General features: G+C 38.9%; 1 protein-coding gene and 1 long non-coding RNA gene across 8 annotated transcripts in view; one reads left to right on the top strand and one right to left on the bottom strand.

The window, feature by feature from the left end:
• The window catches only part of treh (trehalase (brush-border membrane glycoprotein)), a 20,642-nt gene extending 3,892 nt beyond the window's left edge, over nt 1-16,750 (top strand). For 2 of the 4 annotated variants that reach the window (XM_001336151.9, XM_073929594.1), the window contains exons 5-15: nt 5-105; nt 3,651-3,743; nt 4,873-4,989; nt 5,087-5,209; nt 7,274-7,323; nt 7,435-7,635; nt 8,067-8,284; nt 10,350-10,461; nt 14,190-14,302; nt 15,929-15,982; nt 16,385-16,750. In XM_001336151.9, the coding sequence (XP_001336187.4) occupies nt 5-105; nt 3,651-3,743; nt 4,873-4,989; nt 5,087-5,209; nt 7,274-7,323; nt 7,435-7,635; nt 8,067-8,284; nt 10,350-10,461; nt 14,190-14,302; nt 15,929-15,982; nt 16,385-16,525 (1,323 nt within the window). In that variant the 3' untranslated portion in view covers nt 16,526-16,750. Of the gene's footprint in view, nt 1-4; nt 106-3,650; nt 3,744-4,872; nt 4,990-5,086; nt 5,210-6,496; nt 6,626-7,256; nt 7,324-7,434; nt 7,636-8,066; nt 8,285-10,349; nt 10,462-14,189; nt 14,303-15,928; nt 15,983-16,384 lie in introns of those variants that run through there. The other 2 variants (XM_073929596.1, XM_073929595.1) reach the window with 2 other exon arrangements.
• LOC137488332 (uncharacterized) overlaps nt 15,704-16,750 on the bottom strand; it is a 248,871-nt gene continuing 247,824 nt past the window's right edge. For 3 of the 4 annotated variants that reach the window (XR_012393830.1, XR_012393828.1, XR_012393829.1), the window contains one exon: nt 15,704-16,172. This is a non-coding gene — a long non-coding RNA (uncharacterized lncRNA). Of the gene's footprint in view, nt 16,173-16,355; nt 16,551-16,750 lie in introns of all 4 variants that reach the window. The other variant, XR_012393827.1, reaches the window with a different exon arrangement.

The raw sequence follows: 16,750 nt of genomic DNA, 5'->3' as shown, positions 1-16,750 counted from the left end.
GTAGATCCGTGATGATGTGAGAGACCACCCAGAGCTGTACTCGCAGATTTACACCCCACACCCAGTGGTTGTGCCCGGGGGCCGCTTTAGGGAACTTTATTACTGGTTAGTCCATCTCTTTACCACATACACACACAGAAGTATTTGCACAACAATTAGTGGTACTTGCTAATGCTAATATCACTACTATTATGGCTCATACTCACACTGTGTCCTAAACAGGTGCTTGTCTAAACAAGTGATCAGCAATGTGTCATAGCCACACAGCAGTTTGGTTTTGTAAGCTGCTATATAGAGCACTGCATATCATCTTTGTTAGCCTGCCCATAAGTTAGCATCATGCTACTCTTTGGAACTACAAGGCCTGGACTCAGAATTTTCCTTGTCCTTCGTTGTCTTGTCCTTTCGTTCATCACCCAAAGCTCATTCAAGAGTTCACACTTAGCTGATAATCAATAAAGCGTATTTGGCATGCTGTCCTGGGAGAGAGCCCTGAGCTCGTAATATCCTCGAGCCCGGGGCTCCCTCCTGTTAGAAGGGCGAGAGGGGAGTTCGAGATCAGGTAGGTCTCAAAAACTCCCCTGCTTGTCACTGTGAGAAGTGTGAAGTAAGGTTGTATTGGGTGATAATTTGTTTTAGTCGATTGGCTATGGTTTATGTTTTGGACGGTGGGAGGAAACCGGGGAACCTGGGGGAAACCCACGCGAACAAGGGAAGAACATGCCACCGTGTCGCCCGATCAGAAAAAGGAGGAGGATGAAGGGGTGGAAAGGGGGGAGCTTCAAGACGAAGATAACTGGAGTGACAAACTCAGGTTATTTATAATGCTTCCGTAATCATCTAATGCTTCCATAATCACTGAACACCTTCCACCTAAGAGGTCTGCGTCGCGTTCTGGGCATTACCTGGCAGGACAAAGTCTCCAATGTCAAAGTCTTGACTCGAGCCGGCCTTCCCAGCATGTATACCATGCTCCGACAACGTCGCCTGCGCTGGCTTGGCCATGTGTGCCGTATGGAGGATGGGAGAATCCCAAAGGATATCCTTTACGGAGAACTCTCATCTGGGAAGAGAACAACAGGACGCCCATTTCTGAGATTTAAAGATGTCGTGAAGAGGGACATGAAGGCCCTCGACATAAACACCAAGTCCTGGGAAGACCTCGCATCAGACCGCCTGAAATGGAGGTGCACCCTGACCAAACAGCTCAAGTCAGGTGAGAAGAACATGATGCGTGCGTCAGAGGACAAGCGAGTTCACCGAAAGGTGCAGAGCGTCAGCCAGGGAGGCACCTATCAATGCGACTGCTGCGGTAAAAAATGCCTCTCCCGCATTGGTCTCTTCAGCCACCAACGACGCTGTCTTAAACAATCAGTCATGCCTCAAGATAAGAGCTAGGATACGTCATCCATGGTCAACACTGACTGACGGAGGCCTACTACTACTACTACTAATCATCTAATAGGGCTGATTACGGAGCTAATAAGGAGCCAGCCGTGTTGATTATAAGCACGTTATCCTCTCGAAATTAGTTTATGAATAAACCACACTAGGTGAGAGTAGGAACATAGATTTACCCGTGAATCAAGAGCATTCCCTTTTTAGCTTAGCTTTTTCTTCACCACAACAGACACATTGACCGTGCTACAGCTGGCGCTGCACCAATCCGCCTGTCAATCTCTCGTTCCATCCTTCCCTCACTCATGAACAAACCCCAAGATACATGAACTCCTCCAGCTGAGGTAAGGACTTTCCTCCAACCTGGAGATGGCAAGCCTGGAGTAGAGTCAGCGACCTTCTTGCTGTGAGGCAACAGTGCTAACCACTGAGCCACCATGTCGTCCACAACAGCTCTGTTATTTGCACTTTTGTGTGCCCTATCTAGTGGATACAGACAATTTCAGTGTCAGCATTTACATAAGGATAATGTACATATTGTGGGAATATAAATTTATGTAACCTATATATAACTGAAAAGTTGTTTTTAGGTTGTGACAGACCTTAAAATGTCTTGGTTTCCTGAGCCCTGACTGTCTCCAAAGTAATGGAAAATTGTCAGTTTCACAGCACAGCTGTGTCTATTGTCTTCTCAAGCCGGTCAACTGGTCGGACGAGTTCTGTCTCCAGAACCCCATTTGCGCGCACTGTTTTCATGCTAAAATGTTTTCATGCTTATATGCCTGGAAAGGCAATTTACCCTGCCGACAACAACACTTCATTTGCATGCTTTGTTTTAGACTGTCCCCACCTACATGTATCATTAGCCCCTTTCACACATACACAACTCTCCGGAAAATTACCGGAAGGTGTGTATGTGTGAACAGGCATTTTTTGAAAATACCGGTAAATTCGTTCTGGCTATTTTACGGAAAGAGAAGTTGTAACATTACCGGTAATTTGCCGGAATGCTGCACTGTGTGAACGCAAAAGGAAGATTGCTGGAATAAGCGCGTGCACGTCTAGAACGTGCTGACGTGAGAAGTCTGCTTTAGCCAATCAGAACAGTCAGACACATTCACGTTCGCGCGGTTTATGAGAATAAAAGCCTTTGAATATTTTTCCAGACACATTTAGCTGCTAGAAATTAGTCAGATAACATTTATATGTTCATCTTAATGCCAACTGTATAATTAATTATCGATAAGATGCTTGTGATAAGTCGTTGTGCCCATAAACAGTCTATGAGTGTCAGCACACACACATATCATGTACATCTCGACATGCGAAAGTGTTTCTCTGTATGTTTTCATCGAAGTTGTTCACAATACTGATCCATCCACAGAGTTTGAGATGTAGTCAAATGTTTACAAATACAAGCGCAGCCGTTTAGAGGTCATTTCGGGTTAATGATGTCAGAATTACCGGTATTTTGGAATGGATGTGTGAATGCTCTTTTCCGGAAAAATTCCGTAACGTCCTCGCCTGTGTGAACAGCGCTTTTTTGAAATTACCAGTAAAGTCGTTCCAGAAATTTTCCATATATTTATCGGTATCACTGTGTGAAAGGGGCTAATGTCTGTAAAAATGCATTTAAACTGAGTTTACGTTCGATGACGCCACAGCGACGCAGAGTTCTTCTTATTAAAGTTTTCTGCTTTGAAGATACCCGAAGTTCTCCTTTGTTTTTTGCTCATCTTAGAATGTCACAACAGTTTTGGTGCTGTAAGCCAGGCTACAGAAATTCACAACATGTATATCAGATATGATTTTATCTGCTATGGTATATTATTGTAAATATTGTCTTTGTCATCTATGTGATTTATGTGCAGATTGTCTCACAAACACATTCGCACTTACCAATTTGTCCACAAGGTGGCAATTCTGAAATCGCCTGTTTAAAGAAGCACACTAATGTCTCAAGACATTTGATTTGCCAAAGATCTCAGATTAACTGCTTGAACAAGAAGAAGTGAAGACCTTTGTATAATGTTTATTGACAGGGTGGTTGTCACTTGGTACTGCAGAGATCATGGAAGTCATTGGACAAAGTGTGACAGCACCTTCACTCTGGTGCACATTGTACAAATAAACACTGTCATGGTGACTTAAAACAACAACAACACAGCAGCAGCAGCCTGACAACTACTGTAACATCTTAATCCTGAGCTCTGTGCTTCAGTTAATTCCTCTTTTTCTTCTTCCTCTCTCAGGGACTCCTATTGGGTAATTAATGGTCTCCTTTTATCTGAGATGACTGAGACAGCCAGAGGAATGATTCTCAACTTTGTGTACTTGGTAGAAAGGTGCTTTCATTGTCTCCTATTTTAAAATGCTTGCAGACATAGAGAGCCCCATCATACACCCTGCGCAATAAGTGTATGGTGCTATTTGTTGCTTTTTTCAGACCAGTGCAACTGCAATTTTCATGTTTTGCTCCACATGAATTAAATAGCACATTAATTTGTGCCAGTTTGTGGAGCTGGTGCTTTTTTCAGATTACTCATAACAATCCGCATTTGTAAAATGCTATTATAAATAGCAGTATCATTTATTATATGCATATTTATATTTGTTTTAATAAAAGCAAGTTTAGATTTGTCCACCTGTCGGGTTTTGGAGGCATGCATCACCATATGGGGCACTACATGAGGACGTGTGTTTGGATATAACTCAGTTTTTTGAGCACACTTCATTATTATTGTTCATTTATTTATTTGCTCGAAATTAGAACTGAATGTAGAAATAGTTTTGAAACAAATCTTTGTGCTTAACAACCAAAAATAAATATTTAGTTTGATGGTTGTCTTCAGCGGAGTGAGTTTCCATCGTTTCCTCACTCCGCGAAAGGAGTTAAGAGTAAACGTAAAGTAAAAAGAAAGTAAATATGCCAATTGGAGGAGGGGGTTCGCTAAAATGAGGAGCCAGATCAGATGTTCCAGCACGAATTAAGCCCTGCATATATGTGTATATCTCTGGCTCTGTATGGCCAGTCCTCCACTGCACCTTGGTCCCACATTCGTTTCAAAGGAGCACTCCCCTGTACTAAAATGGCGGCTCTATTGACGTATTCCTTCTAATAGACAAGCAACATCCAATGTATATATCTCTAATTTTGACCTTTAAAATAGTTTTTTTTTTAAATTAAGAAAAACATTTTCTAGTCAAAATGAAACAAATAAGACTCTCCAGAAGAAAAAAATATTGTAGGAAACACTGTGAAAAATGATTGCTCTGTTAAACATCATTTGTGACTTTAACTGTACAACAGTTTCAAATATAATCCATTAAATAGCAAAAAAACAACTGAATGAAAATCACCTCACAATCATATTTTCATTTCCCAAAAGTCATTTTCTTGACAAATTATTGCATCAGTTTATGATATTAAATTCTTTATCATCATCATTATCTGTCCTCTCCGCCTCCATTCAGATATGGCATTGTCCCAAATGGTGGTCGTGTTTATTATGAGCGGCGCAGTCAGCCTCCATTTCTTCCTCTAATGGTGGAACGCTTCTACGAGGCCACCGGAGACAAAGACTTCCTCAGGTAACCTTTTCAGCTAAATTGGCCTCCTGCAGGTCTGTTGAATATTGAGTTGCTGCGCTGAATAACACCTCTGCTCTGCATGTGCTCGGTGGTTCAGGCAGGTTTTGCCAGCGCTGGAAAGAGAGTACAGCTTTTGGATGCAGAATCGGTCGGTTGATGTGGTGACGAGTGAACTGACTCACATCCTGAATCGATATAATGTGCCGGTGGACCATCCCAGGTAAAAGCACTCGTTGACACTCAGTCACACTGAAAGAAAACATTAATAATGAGAAACTATTAATAGCATATTGTAATAATGTCAGTTTGTAACCTTGTAAATTAATCAATTGAGAAAATTAAGGCCCTTAAAATATATTAAAAAACCTTTTACATTTTATTCAAAAAGCTTGACTTCAAGTTCAAGAGCTTCAATCAACACCTTTGCCCAAATAATTTGACTTATCATTGTCTATCATCATTTTATTTTCAATACTTTTTAATTATTATTATTTATTCATTCATTAATTTTCTTTTCGGCTTAGTTTCTTTATTAATCAGGGGTCGCCACAGCGGAATGAATCGGCAACTTATCCAGCATATGTTTTGCGCAGCGGATGCTCTTCCAGCTGCAACCCATCACTGGGAAACACGCATACACACTTATTCAAACGAACACTACGAACAATTTAGCTTACCCAATTCACATATACTGTATGTCTTTAGACTGTGGGGGAAACAGGAGCATCTGGAGGAAACCGAACACAAGGAGAACATGCAAACTCCTCACAGAAACACTAACTGACCCAGCCGAGGCTCGAACCGGTGACCTTCTTGCTGTGAAGCGAACATGCTGCCCACTGCGCCACCGTCCAGCCCTATTATTCATTCATTCATTTTTTTTTGGCTGGTTTTAGCCGGTCGGCCAGCCTGATTTTAAGAGGGGTTTTGGCCATTCTAGGCTGGTTTACAGCCATTTCTACCCTGGTCTTAGCTGTTCAGGCTGGGAGATGATCAGCAAAAACCAGCTTGACTGGCTAGCCAGGCTGGGAGCCCAGCCAAAACCTGCTATGTCCAGCTTAAACCAGGCTGGTCAAGCTGCTTTAGCTGGTCATTTTCCAGCCTGACCAGCTAAGACTAGGTGGTAAATGGCTTGAAACCAGCCTGGAAATGCTTTTATTTATCATTTATCTGATTAATTACATTGAATTTGGCTACAAAACCAAATACATAAAATATTTTAGGTTTACATTAAATATGGCTGTCTTTATATATGTATATGATCATTTTGAAACAAACTCAGAATTTAGATTCATTCAGAAAAACAACAGTCCTGCTGGTACTTAATATTTTCATTGGTAAAATTAACAATAATACTATTGTAGACAATATTGTGTCTAAAATATAACATAATTAACTTTAATTGATTGACTGTTTGGCTGTTCAGGTCAAAAAAGTCAGATTTGTTGCTCATTTTTTCATCTTGCTTAATACTGTTAATTGATAAATAAATAACAATAAATGCACTTTTCCAGTATTGCAAGAGCCGTTTTGTATTCTTTTGTCTTGTAATTCTTTGTTTGACCACTGGGTGGAGCTCTGAATGGCATATAGATATGGGAAAGCGGGAAGAAAGGCACACAGGTGTGTAATTAAGGCGAGTAGAACCTACGTCCCTTTAAGTTTTGTGTATTCCAGTCTTAGGTAGAATTTATTGTTCGTGGCAGTGACTGAGCGTTAAAAAGCAACATGGAAAACCGTCCTATGTGGTTCGTGACAAAGTGTAACTGTGAGTAGAAAATGCAACTGTACAGACTGTTTGATAAATAAACCCGAAAAGCAGCATTTTGTAGGATGAACTTGTCACGTGTCAGAAAAAAAACCCTCAAAGGACAATACTGGGATCATTTGTCTCACAACAACTATCTTGAATCTGCTGCTTGATGTTATTCTATAGGCTTTATCAGTGCGTTGTCTTAAATTATTATTATATTATTCCCCATAAAAATAATATAATTTGTCAAAGTCCTATTTACAATCTGTTTTAAAAGTCTGCATTAATATAAGGTAGCATAAGATGTCTGACCTTTAAAAAAATGTGTCACTCAATCAGCATAAAGTGAACAGTATTTGTTCCGTTTATCTGCTTGTTTTCTTACAGAAGCTAAGTATATTCAACCAACAGTAACTGTGTGTAATATTATTAGAATGTAAACACTTATATTGAATATTTTAAATATACTTAAGTATATTTCAAAGTATATGCTGATCATCGTAATGCATTTCAGTGTAAAACTATTTTTAGGCCTGAGTCCTACAGTGACGATGTAGAGCTGGCTGAGGGTCTGTCAACAGGTAGGAATACAGTTGTTTTTCAATGCTTTATATTTAATAATTATATGTATTACAATAAGATGAATATTTGATTTAAAATGGCACATATAAAAGGATATTTGTGTGTTTCAGAGGCTCAGAAGCAGCTCTGGATGGACTTGACGTCTGGTGCGGAGTCCGGATGGGATTTCTCCTCTCGCTGGTTTATTGACGACACGGGCAGAAACAACGGCAGCCTGAGAGACACACAGACGAGCTCCATCCTGCCTGCTGACCTCAATGCCATCATGTGCCGCAACGAGCGTCTGCTGGCCTCCTTTCACAGGAGTCTGGGTAAAAGAGACAAACACACTTGTGTGCATTTACAGTACACACACTTATAATCATATCAAAATACAGATCAGTGAAAAGTAAGCATTCACTTGATTCTTCATTTGATGCATTGTATAAATATTGTTTAATATCAAATTAAGTTCGAGCTAACATGCATTATATTTTTCCAGTTATTACATTTAGTCATAGATCCATTTTAGTGTAAGTGTAAGACTTAAATTTGGTTGTTTTTAAAGACCTAAACAGTATAAGTGTAATAAAGGACCCTAAATGCTCGTCCGCCGGCAACCGCTGCTTTGTCAAAGCATTCATTTAGGACCAATTTAGGACAGTAAATGAATTGGTCCTAAACATTTCAATGGTTATGTAAAATGGTGGACTATGTGGGTTTTTTGTGTGTATTATGAGCACTGTACAATATTTTCCTGTAGGTAATGAAGAGAAGGCCCTGAAATACGAGAAGGCTCTCTCTGCTAGAATTAAAGCTGTGGAGAGTCTGCTGTGGGATGCAGAGAAAGGGGCCTGGTTTGATTACAACCTGGTAAACAAGACCCGTCACCTGTCCTTCTACCCGTCTAACCTGGCACCTCTGTGGGCACAGTGTTACTCTAAGTCGGAGATGAGCGATCAGGCTGTCCAGTACCTGAGGGTGAGCAAATTTCAGACACTTCATCCATCCAGTTAGAGCTCCTCTGGCTGTTTGTATTGAAAGGTGCAAAGAGCTACTTATCATATTTTGATCATAAACACACCAAAGGGTTATTTTAGGTGAGAAAACTTTTTGATTTTAATCAGGGTATATGCTCAAATCAGAGAGTGAAATTCAATACCTTTTCCCATACATTTTTAGACCTCATTACCACTTTAGGTTTCAGCGGTAACATTGGCCACATTTAACTTGACTGTAAGAAATGAATCCTAAACTAAAACATTATTCATATCATGAATTAAAATGCTAATCCAGCAGGTGATGTTACTGCAGTAAACAAAGCAACCTAATCTTAAATATAGCAGAATTTAATTGATTTCATAAACCACACAGCATCCCAAAATTCACAGATTAAATTCAAACAAACTTGAGCATACTGTACAACTAGACATTGTATAATCAAAAATAAATCAAAATGTAATGCCATGTAAAATAGCGTTTAAGACTTTTTAAGGGCCTTAAATTTTATTATTATTATTATTCCCTTTATTTAGCCAGCAGATCACATCGAGACTGTCTCTTCTTCCAGTGAGACCTGGTCAAGACGGCAGGCAGCACATAAAGTTTCACACAAAAATCACAGAGAACAATACCACAAAATTACAAAACCACCATTCATAAACAAAGGTCAGGTCATAAAAAACAATTACAAATGTCCGTTAAGACGTTGTTCAGAAGATGTTTAAAAGTACTCAGAGTCGGAAGTGTGTCGAGATTAAGCTAATTTTGCAGGTCATTGCATGGCCTAAAAGGAAAAAGCACGTCTGCCAAGTTCTGACAATACCCTTGAGACTGTTGACGAATACAGGAACCAAATCTAGTGTGTTGGTTATTTATGTGAAATGATAGTAAATTAGAAAGATAGGATGGTAGGTTACCTAAGAGAGCCTTTAAATTAAATAAGTACAAATGTAATTTTCTTCTTTGATAAATTTGTTTAAATTAATCAACTTTTAATAATTTTTATGACCCCGCAGACAACCTGTTAATGCATTTATTAATTTTGAGGCTTTTAGGGTTTTTTTATTCATTGTTTTTCTGTCCAAACCATTCGACCACTCTCTGTTAGCGGTGCTCTTCCAAGTACTGTTTTCCTCACTTCCGCTTTCCGCTCTTTTTGCATACTGTTTGTATCCGTGCTGCCCTTATTAAACCTTTCATCATTTTCCTTCAGGTGTATGGATTTTTAATTTAATTGCCACAATATGTTGATACTGCTCCTTTAACAGACAATTAAATGAGTGTAAGAAATTTTGCAAGTACATGTCAACTTACACTCACCCTAACCCCAACCTAACAGTCTTACAATCTAATGAGAGTTAGTTGAATGGCATGAAGATGTAATGTCACTGAAATTTAACCATCAAAATAAAGTGTGACCTGTAATCTTTTTCTTAATAGTGAAAAATAGTTATTACATATGTTTGTTTCATATTTTTGATCCTCAACTTTTTCTTTAGATTATTTGAGTTTCCATCATAACCCTGAAGCAGCACACTGGTTTGTAGCACAAATAGTTTAGTTTCCTGCACATAATAATAATCTAGATATTTACATATAGTGGCTAATGAACTTGAAGTCTTCACACAAATAACTTGATTGTGAATTCCAACATGAGGTGGATAGTGTGTTTTTATTTAAAGCAATGCCTTTTTCCTGCAGACAATCTCCAGATGTCTCGGCATCTGACCTAATGCTGCTTTAATTATCACCTCCCATGCACACTCTCGGTAAATTAATATTGCAATGCCTTCATATCTAATGTATTCCCACTTGAGAAACACCACTGTTCTTCACCGTTTCTTCCCCGTTGAATAGCAAATGGTTTCTAAATCTTCAAGAGAAGAATATTTTTAGCTTTCACAAAGAAGGTGAGAAATCAAATAGAGGAAGGCTGCAATTCCCTACTTGGTACAGATGCACACTTCATGTTTAGCAGCAGATGGCAGTCTTTGCACAGCTTTTCACAACCTTCTCATGCTGGTCATTTATTCTGTGTGTATAGGATAGCGGAGGTCTGGATTATCCTAATGGCATTCCCACCTCTCTCAGTGACAGTGGTCAGCAGTGGGACATGCCCAACACCTGGCCTCCACTCCAGCACATCATCATTGAAGGTAATTTGGCTTCTTGTGGCATAAATATGAACAAATTGAGTCAAGTCTATCATTTTCATGATGCACATTTGTTTTCTTCAGTAAAACTACTTTACAGAAAAACATAGAATTAATATTTATATTTTCATACTGTAGTCTAGGTTTTAAGCACATTAGAGCAGGAGGATTAATATAGTTTACATTTTAATGATGTAAAAAAAAATCAAACTGGGGTTATTTGGTATATAGTTTTGAGCATATTTCACTCCACACCATACAATATAGCAAATGTATATACATAATAGTTATATATACGTCCTTTTTATGTGTGTCCCATTATCTGTGGTGTAAAAGTAACATCGAAATTCAGAAAAAGAACACCATACTAATAGTAAAATATGGTGATGGTCTGGGGCTGCTTCAGGGCCTGAAAGACTTGCTCTGAACCATGAATTATGCTGTATATAAAATATCCTGAAGGAGAATAGCCGGCTGCCTGTTACTGACCTCAAGCTGAAGCAAACTTCTGCAGCAGGACAATGATAAAAAAGCAAGTCCACTTTCTGAATGGCTTAAGAAAAACAAAGTGAAGACTTTAGAGTGGCCCGCTGTAAGTCCTGACCTGAATCCAGTTGAGATGCTGTGGCATGACCTTAAAAAAGGGGGTTCATGGTCTAAAACAGGGGTGCCCAAACTTTTTCTTATTAAGGGCCAAAAACCAAACTTGATTGAGGGTTATGAGCTGGAGTTAAATATACCAAACCGTATTACATTAATTTAGCTAATTTGTTTGCTTATTATTTAAAATAACTAAATAAAGGTTGCTTTAAAACATATTAAATGATGATGCAATATAATTTTTTTATGTTTTTAAATCAACTTAATACAGTAAAAGCATAAACTATCCCAAACTATAACACAATGGAGCTCAATAATGAATACACTAGTCGAGCTGCTCCTGCCTTTGCCTTGATTTGCTCACCAATGTCCTGCGCATTTGACCTCTATCTGTCGTATGTGTATATCTAATCAACTCATGTGTAAAGAGCTGGGATATTTAATGATAATTAGCTACATTTTATTTAAGTGTGTTTCAATTCTATTAACTTGGCTGGTTTAGGCCTGTCTGGGAAACATTTGTTGTTAAAAATACTGTGGAAAGTCTTTGTTAAAACGAGTGATTCAGTGAGCCATGCATTTAAATGATTTACTCAGAACTACTGATTCATTTAGAAACTGGGCCATGTCACTTTATGGATGAATCATTGACTTGTATGATTTGTTCAAATTCAGATGTCTTGTTCTGGTTTTGTTTGGAACCACTTTCTTTGACTAAACAGAGAAAAATGACAATTTTCTGTGCAAAATGTTACTCACATAAAAGTAACTTCTTGTTTGTTCTGGAAATCAATGTTAGATTTGTGAATATCAGATAGATATTCAGAGAAACCGTGCTCTCGCATGTTTGATGCTACTTAACACATCAAATTAACAAGCCTTAATCTTAAAAAATATTATTAAACAAAAGCAGACACATCATTATTTTTTGGCTTTTAAAATTCTAATTTAATTTTATAAGGTTTCATCATGCAGTCAATGCTTTTGAACTAAGGCATTTGGCTTTTATTTTTTGCGAAATGAGTGACACAAATATCAGTCTGCATATCATTTAACAACATTTGATATCAAAGACAGTAAAAATTGCACACCTCTTATAGCTCCCTCTCTCTATATACGAGTTTATACAACAGGTTCTGCATGGTTCTTGATTCCAATTGGCTGATAGTTGTACATTATTCTGCAATAACAGCATTCGTACAGCCTCTTTACGCTTGTGTATTACTCCGCCCACATAGTGACAGCAGATCAATAGACTCACCATAGACAAATATTGCAGCTGTTAGACAACTTAATGTACTGTCGAGCCTTTTTTGGGCAAGAGTATAAGAAAGTAGTTCCTCTTACAAAAGGATTTTTGAGACTTTGTTGTTTGATTTTCTTTTTTTGTATACACCGATAAACCGTTGAACTGTTGTATAAACACAATGTCACACTCTTAGCAGTGCAATATGGCTGTATATTGTCACTGGTGGATCACTAAGGGTGCTTTCACCCTGGCACTTTTGGTCCGCCCCCGGGTTCGTTTGACGTCATAGTAGGGTACGTTTAGCTAGTGTGAACGTGTCTTCTGAACTCGGGTGCGCATCCGTGAACTGAACGTAAAAAACTGAACTGAACAGAAGTGAAACAAACTATCGAATGTGTGTGTGTGTGTGTGTCTGCGTCACATTTCGTACCTTGGTGACATGCGCGTGACTAAGCCAGGGCAAACACAATGATACACAGTGATGTCTGCTTGTCTCCTCCAAAAGCAGCTTCAGCAGACTCGGTGTGATGTTCTGAATGTTTATAATATTTTTGCGGCAGATGGACGCGAGTTGCTTTCTGTATGTCCAAAACCAAAAGATTCAGTTTAATCCGAAAAACTGCAATATGCGCACGTCTTTCCATTTCGCCGCTTGGTTTTGTGACCGTCAACTAGCAACGGCCATAAACAAAACAGCAGCTCGATGACGCAAGCGTACCGGGTTTCAAAAGGACAAAGGATAGTGTGAACACAAACCAACCGAGGAGGTGGCAGGGGGAGACAATCGAACTTGGGTACAGTCCAGGCAATTGAACCAAGTGTGAAGGCACCCTAAAGCACTTGGCCTGCGGCCTTAAGCCAATGCACGCCTCCCACCAGTGCCTAAATACAGCCATATCGATGTCGAACAGGTACGATGTTGTTTGATGTTGCTCATGTATATGACTTTTCTTGAGCATACTCTATGCATGTGGATAAGGTTGTACATACCTTGTACAAAGGTTGTCCACAAAATCAGTCACTATTTTCTTTTTCCACTAGGAAGATTGTCCTTACCTTTTAGTTTATTTGTCTAACTAATCATCTTAACCCAGCATCACTGTGATTCACACTTTTACTCTCATGCAAAGCCAGCAGCAGTGTGATGTGTGGCCTTATGTAATAAGAGTGGGTGGACTGTGCCCTATAAATAGAACCAAAACCTTAAATAAAGAGCTACATCTGTTGGGCTAAACATTTCGACACATCCAGGCTAATTGTAAGAACACTTGGTCATCTGGTCATCTGAACATGAATGAGTTTATCTGCTGCTGGCCAGACCATTGCTTATTACATTTTACTCTGCATATAAATTGGTAGTACAACATTAAAATGACAGTTTCAAATATTCTTTTACTTCTCTGCATATTTTCTTTTTGAGGATGAGGGCATGTTGTGCAAATTTGTTGGCATCTGCCGAAGTTGGCAAGCTTCTATGAAGTGGCAATTTTATTTTTCTCTAAAAATCCTGGAAGCCAAATTATTGGGAGAGAACATCCTTGAGAAAAGGGAACGGTGTGATCCTGCAGACAATAACAGTTTGGTTTTCTTCCAATTTCTAACAGCATGTTTACTGTTTATCCAAAGGCGCAGGTTGGCAGTAATACATCAGCACTTTGCACATCAGCCACTTCAGCTATACCTTAAAGCGGTGCATCAGAAGATTTTTCAGTCTGTTCACAAAATCACATCATTCGCTTCAAAATTCAATTTAACTGCTGTCAAATCTTGTCCGCGAGTTTGGGAAGTGACTATTAGGACGTGATTAATGATTCTCAGTAGTTGGTGAATTTGCCATTTAAATGACCCTCCCACTTCTCGCCCATCCATCATGTGTTTGCAGGTCTCTCCGGGCTCCATTCAGCCCACGCTCAAGAGCTCGCCTTCAGCTTGGCCCAGCGGTGGATTCAGACCAACTGGCGGGCATTCATCAAATATGAAGCCATGTTTGAGAAGGTGAGAAATTCAATATTTTTCTGAATCTCTGGGCGGTCAAACATTAGCTTTTATGTAGTGTTTGAGGGGAAAATCCATCTATAGCTTCATCTGGAATCAATGTGGTCAATATCCAATGTACTCATTGAATCCCATAATGAAACTCGGTAGTGAGCGTAAAGCTGATGAACAGTAAATTGGCATTTGCTAGAGAAAATCCATGCTCTGTTTAGGGTCACAATTAATGAATACCTATTTAGTGCCCAACCACAACAGCAAAACTGTCATCTATAAATAAAAAACTAATTTACAATTTACTTATTTTATAAATTTTTTTCATTTCGTTGTTAGTTTTAAATTTGCTGTATTTTTCAGTTTAATTTTTGTTTGTTTTAAAAATGGTTGTATTAGTTTTAGTTTTGTGATCACAATTTCTGTTTAGTTCTCATATATTTAGTTTCTTTTAGTAATTCTAACTAAGCAGAACACATTCAGTGTTGACCAGAGCTAATTTTTGTGTTTGCACTAAATCTACACTACCTGACAAAAGTCATGTCATCAATTCTAGTTGTAAGAGCAACAAATAAAAGCTTGACTTCTAGTTGATCATTTGGAAAAGTGGCAGAAGGTCAATTTTTCAATCATCTGATGAACTGCATCCAAATCAACACAAATACTGCAGAGGACCTACAAGAACCTGCATGGACCCACGGTTCTCACAGAAATCAGTCAAGTTTGGGGTTACATTCAGTGTGGGGGTGTGCGAGAGCTCTGCAGAGTGGATGGCAACATCAACAGCCTGAGGTATCAAGACATTTGTGCTGCTCATTACAAACCACAGAAGAGGGCAAATTCTTCATCAGGATAGCGCTCCTCATACTTTTGCCTCCACATCAAAGCTCATGAAAGCAAAAAAGGTCAAGGTGCTCCAGGATTGGCCAGCCCAGTCACCAGACATGAACATTATTGAGCATGCCTGGGGTAAGATGGAGGAGGCATTAAAGTTGAATCCAAAGAATCTTGATGAACTCTGGGAGTCCTGGAAGAACGCTTTCTTTGCCATTCCAGATGACTTTTTTTAATAAGCTGTTTAAGTCATTGCTGAGATGTATGGATGCTGTCCTCCAAGCTGATTGGAGTCATAATGTTCATTCTTTTTTTCCACTGCAGCATGACTTTATATTCTATACTGTACATTATTTCTGTTAAGTGACAAGACTTTCGTCTAAGCAAAGTCAGACCTTACCGTCTAAATCAAGGCATGATCATATATTATTTTGTGTAAATAAGTGTAGGCGGCAGGACTTTTGTCAAGTAGTGTAAATTTGTTTCTATTTCCACAATACAATTAATTTCCTCCTTGAAAACACTAGAAATCTTTTCTTTGTACTTTTGATCAGTGTTTAAGAAAATCAGCAAATTGCATGTTATTGATTTTATTGCATTAAAAAAGGCCCAAATGTATAATTTTCCCAGTGACTCTAGTTAGTTTCATTTTATTTTTCCATTTATTGTGATTTTATTTTTATTTCAGTTAATGAAAATGTTTTTGAGCGGTCTTTTTAGCTGAGTTATGATTTGGTTTTTATAACTTTTTCTATTTCTCTCTTTCGTTGCGATCCTCTTCCTGCCATGTCCTTGTTACAGTACGATGTCAGCGGTGATGGAAAGCCCGGAGGAGGTGGCGAGTATGAAGTTCAGGTATTAATGGTCTGTTCATATTTACATATTCAAATTCATAAATCTGCTTTTCCGAGCCTGGGCACAGAGCTTCCGAGACATTTTAATCTCTGGAGGAATTAGGGGTAAATTAGAGTTCTTCAGCCCAGCAGAACCATTCTTGAAATGTAGAATCTCATTTTCTGCCAGACCCCAAGGACCAATAGAGTGTCTAGAGAAGAAACGGCAAATTAATAGAAGCTCAGATCATCAAATTGCAAGTTCATAGAGAACACTTCAAAAGATCTTTCTATCAGGCTGACATTAGTGTTGCAGGCTATTGCTGAACCCTCAATACTTCGGATGATATCTTGTCCCGCACAGTTTGCAAAGGGACAAGAATGATAACCCAAACCTGACTCGAGTATTTTTTTTTGGTCATAGTTGGGATTTGGATGGACCAATGGGGTTGCTCTGCAGCTGTTGGATCAGTATGGTGATAGGCTGAGCTCTGGAGGGCGTGTCCCAGTGTGTTCCAGCGCTCTAATTGGACTGGTCTATGCCGTCTTAAAATCTCTATTCTGATCCTCATCTGTGATATGTCTGGAGGCTGAACAAGAATAACACATGAGAAAATCCAGCATCACTATTCAACAGTTGAAGCTGAGTTCAATCAATGTCTTTCTGTTTTATTTTCAAGCCTTTTGATCTCCTGGTTTGCAATTTATTTGTAGAATCAATTCACCTTTGTCTGAATGTACCTCAAGGGCCAGTCTTACATATTTCAACATTAAACTGTACTTGAAGGTG

This window comes from Danio rerio, chromosome 18, assembly GCF_049306965.1.
Source record: "Danio rerio strain Tuebingen ecotype United States chromosome 18, GRCz12tu, whole genome shotgun sequence".
Classification (NCBI taxonomy): domain Eukaryota; kingdom Metazoa; phylum Chordata; class Actinopteri; order Cypriniformes; family Danionidae; genus Danio; species Danio rerio.
Note: the sequence above shows the minus strand (reverse complement) of the source record. Positions and strands in the feature narration are given on the sequence as shown.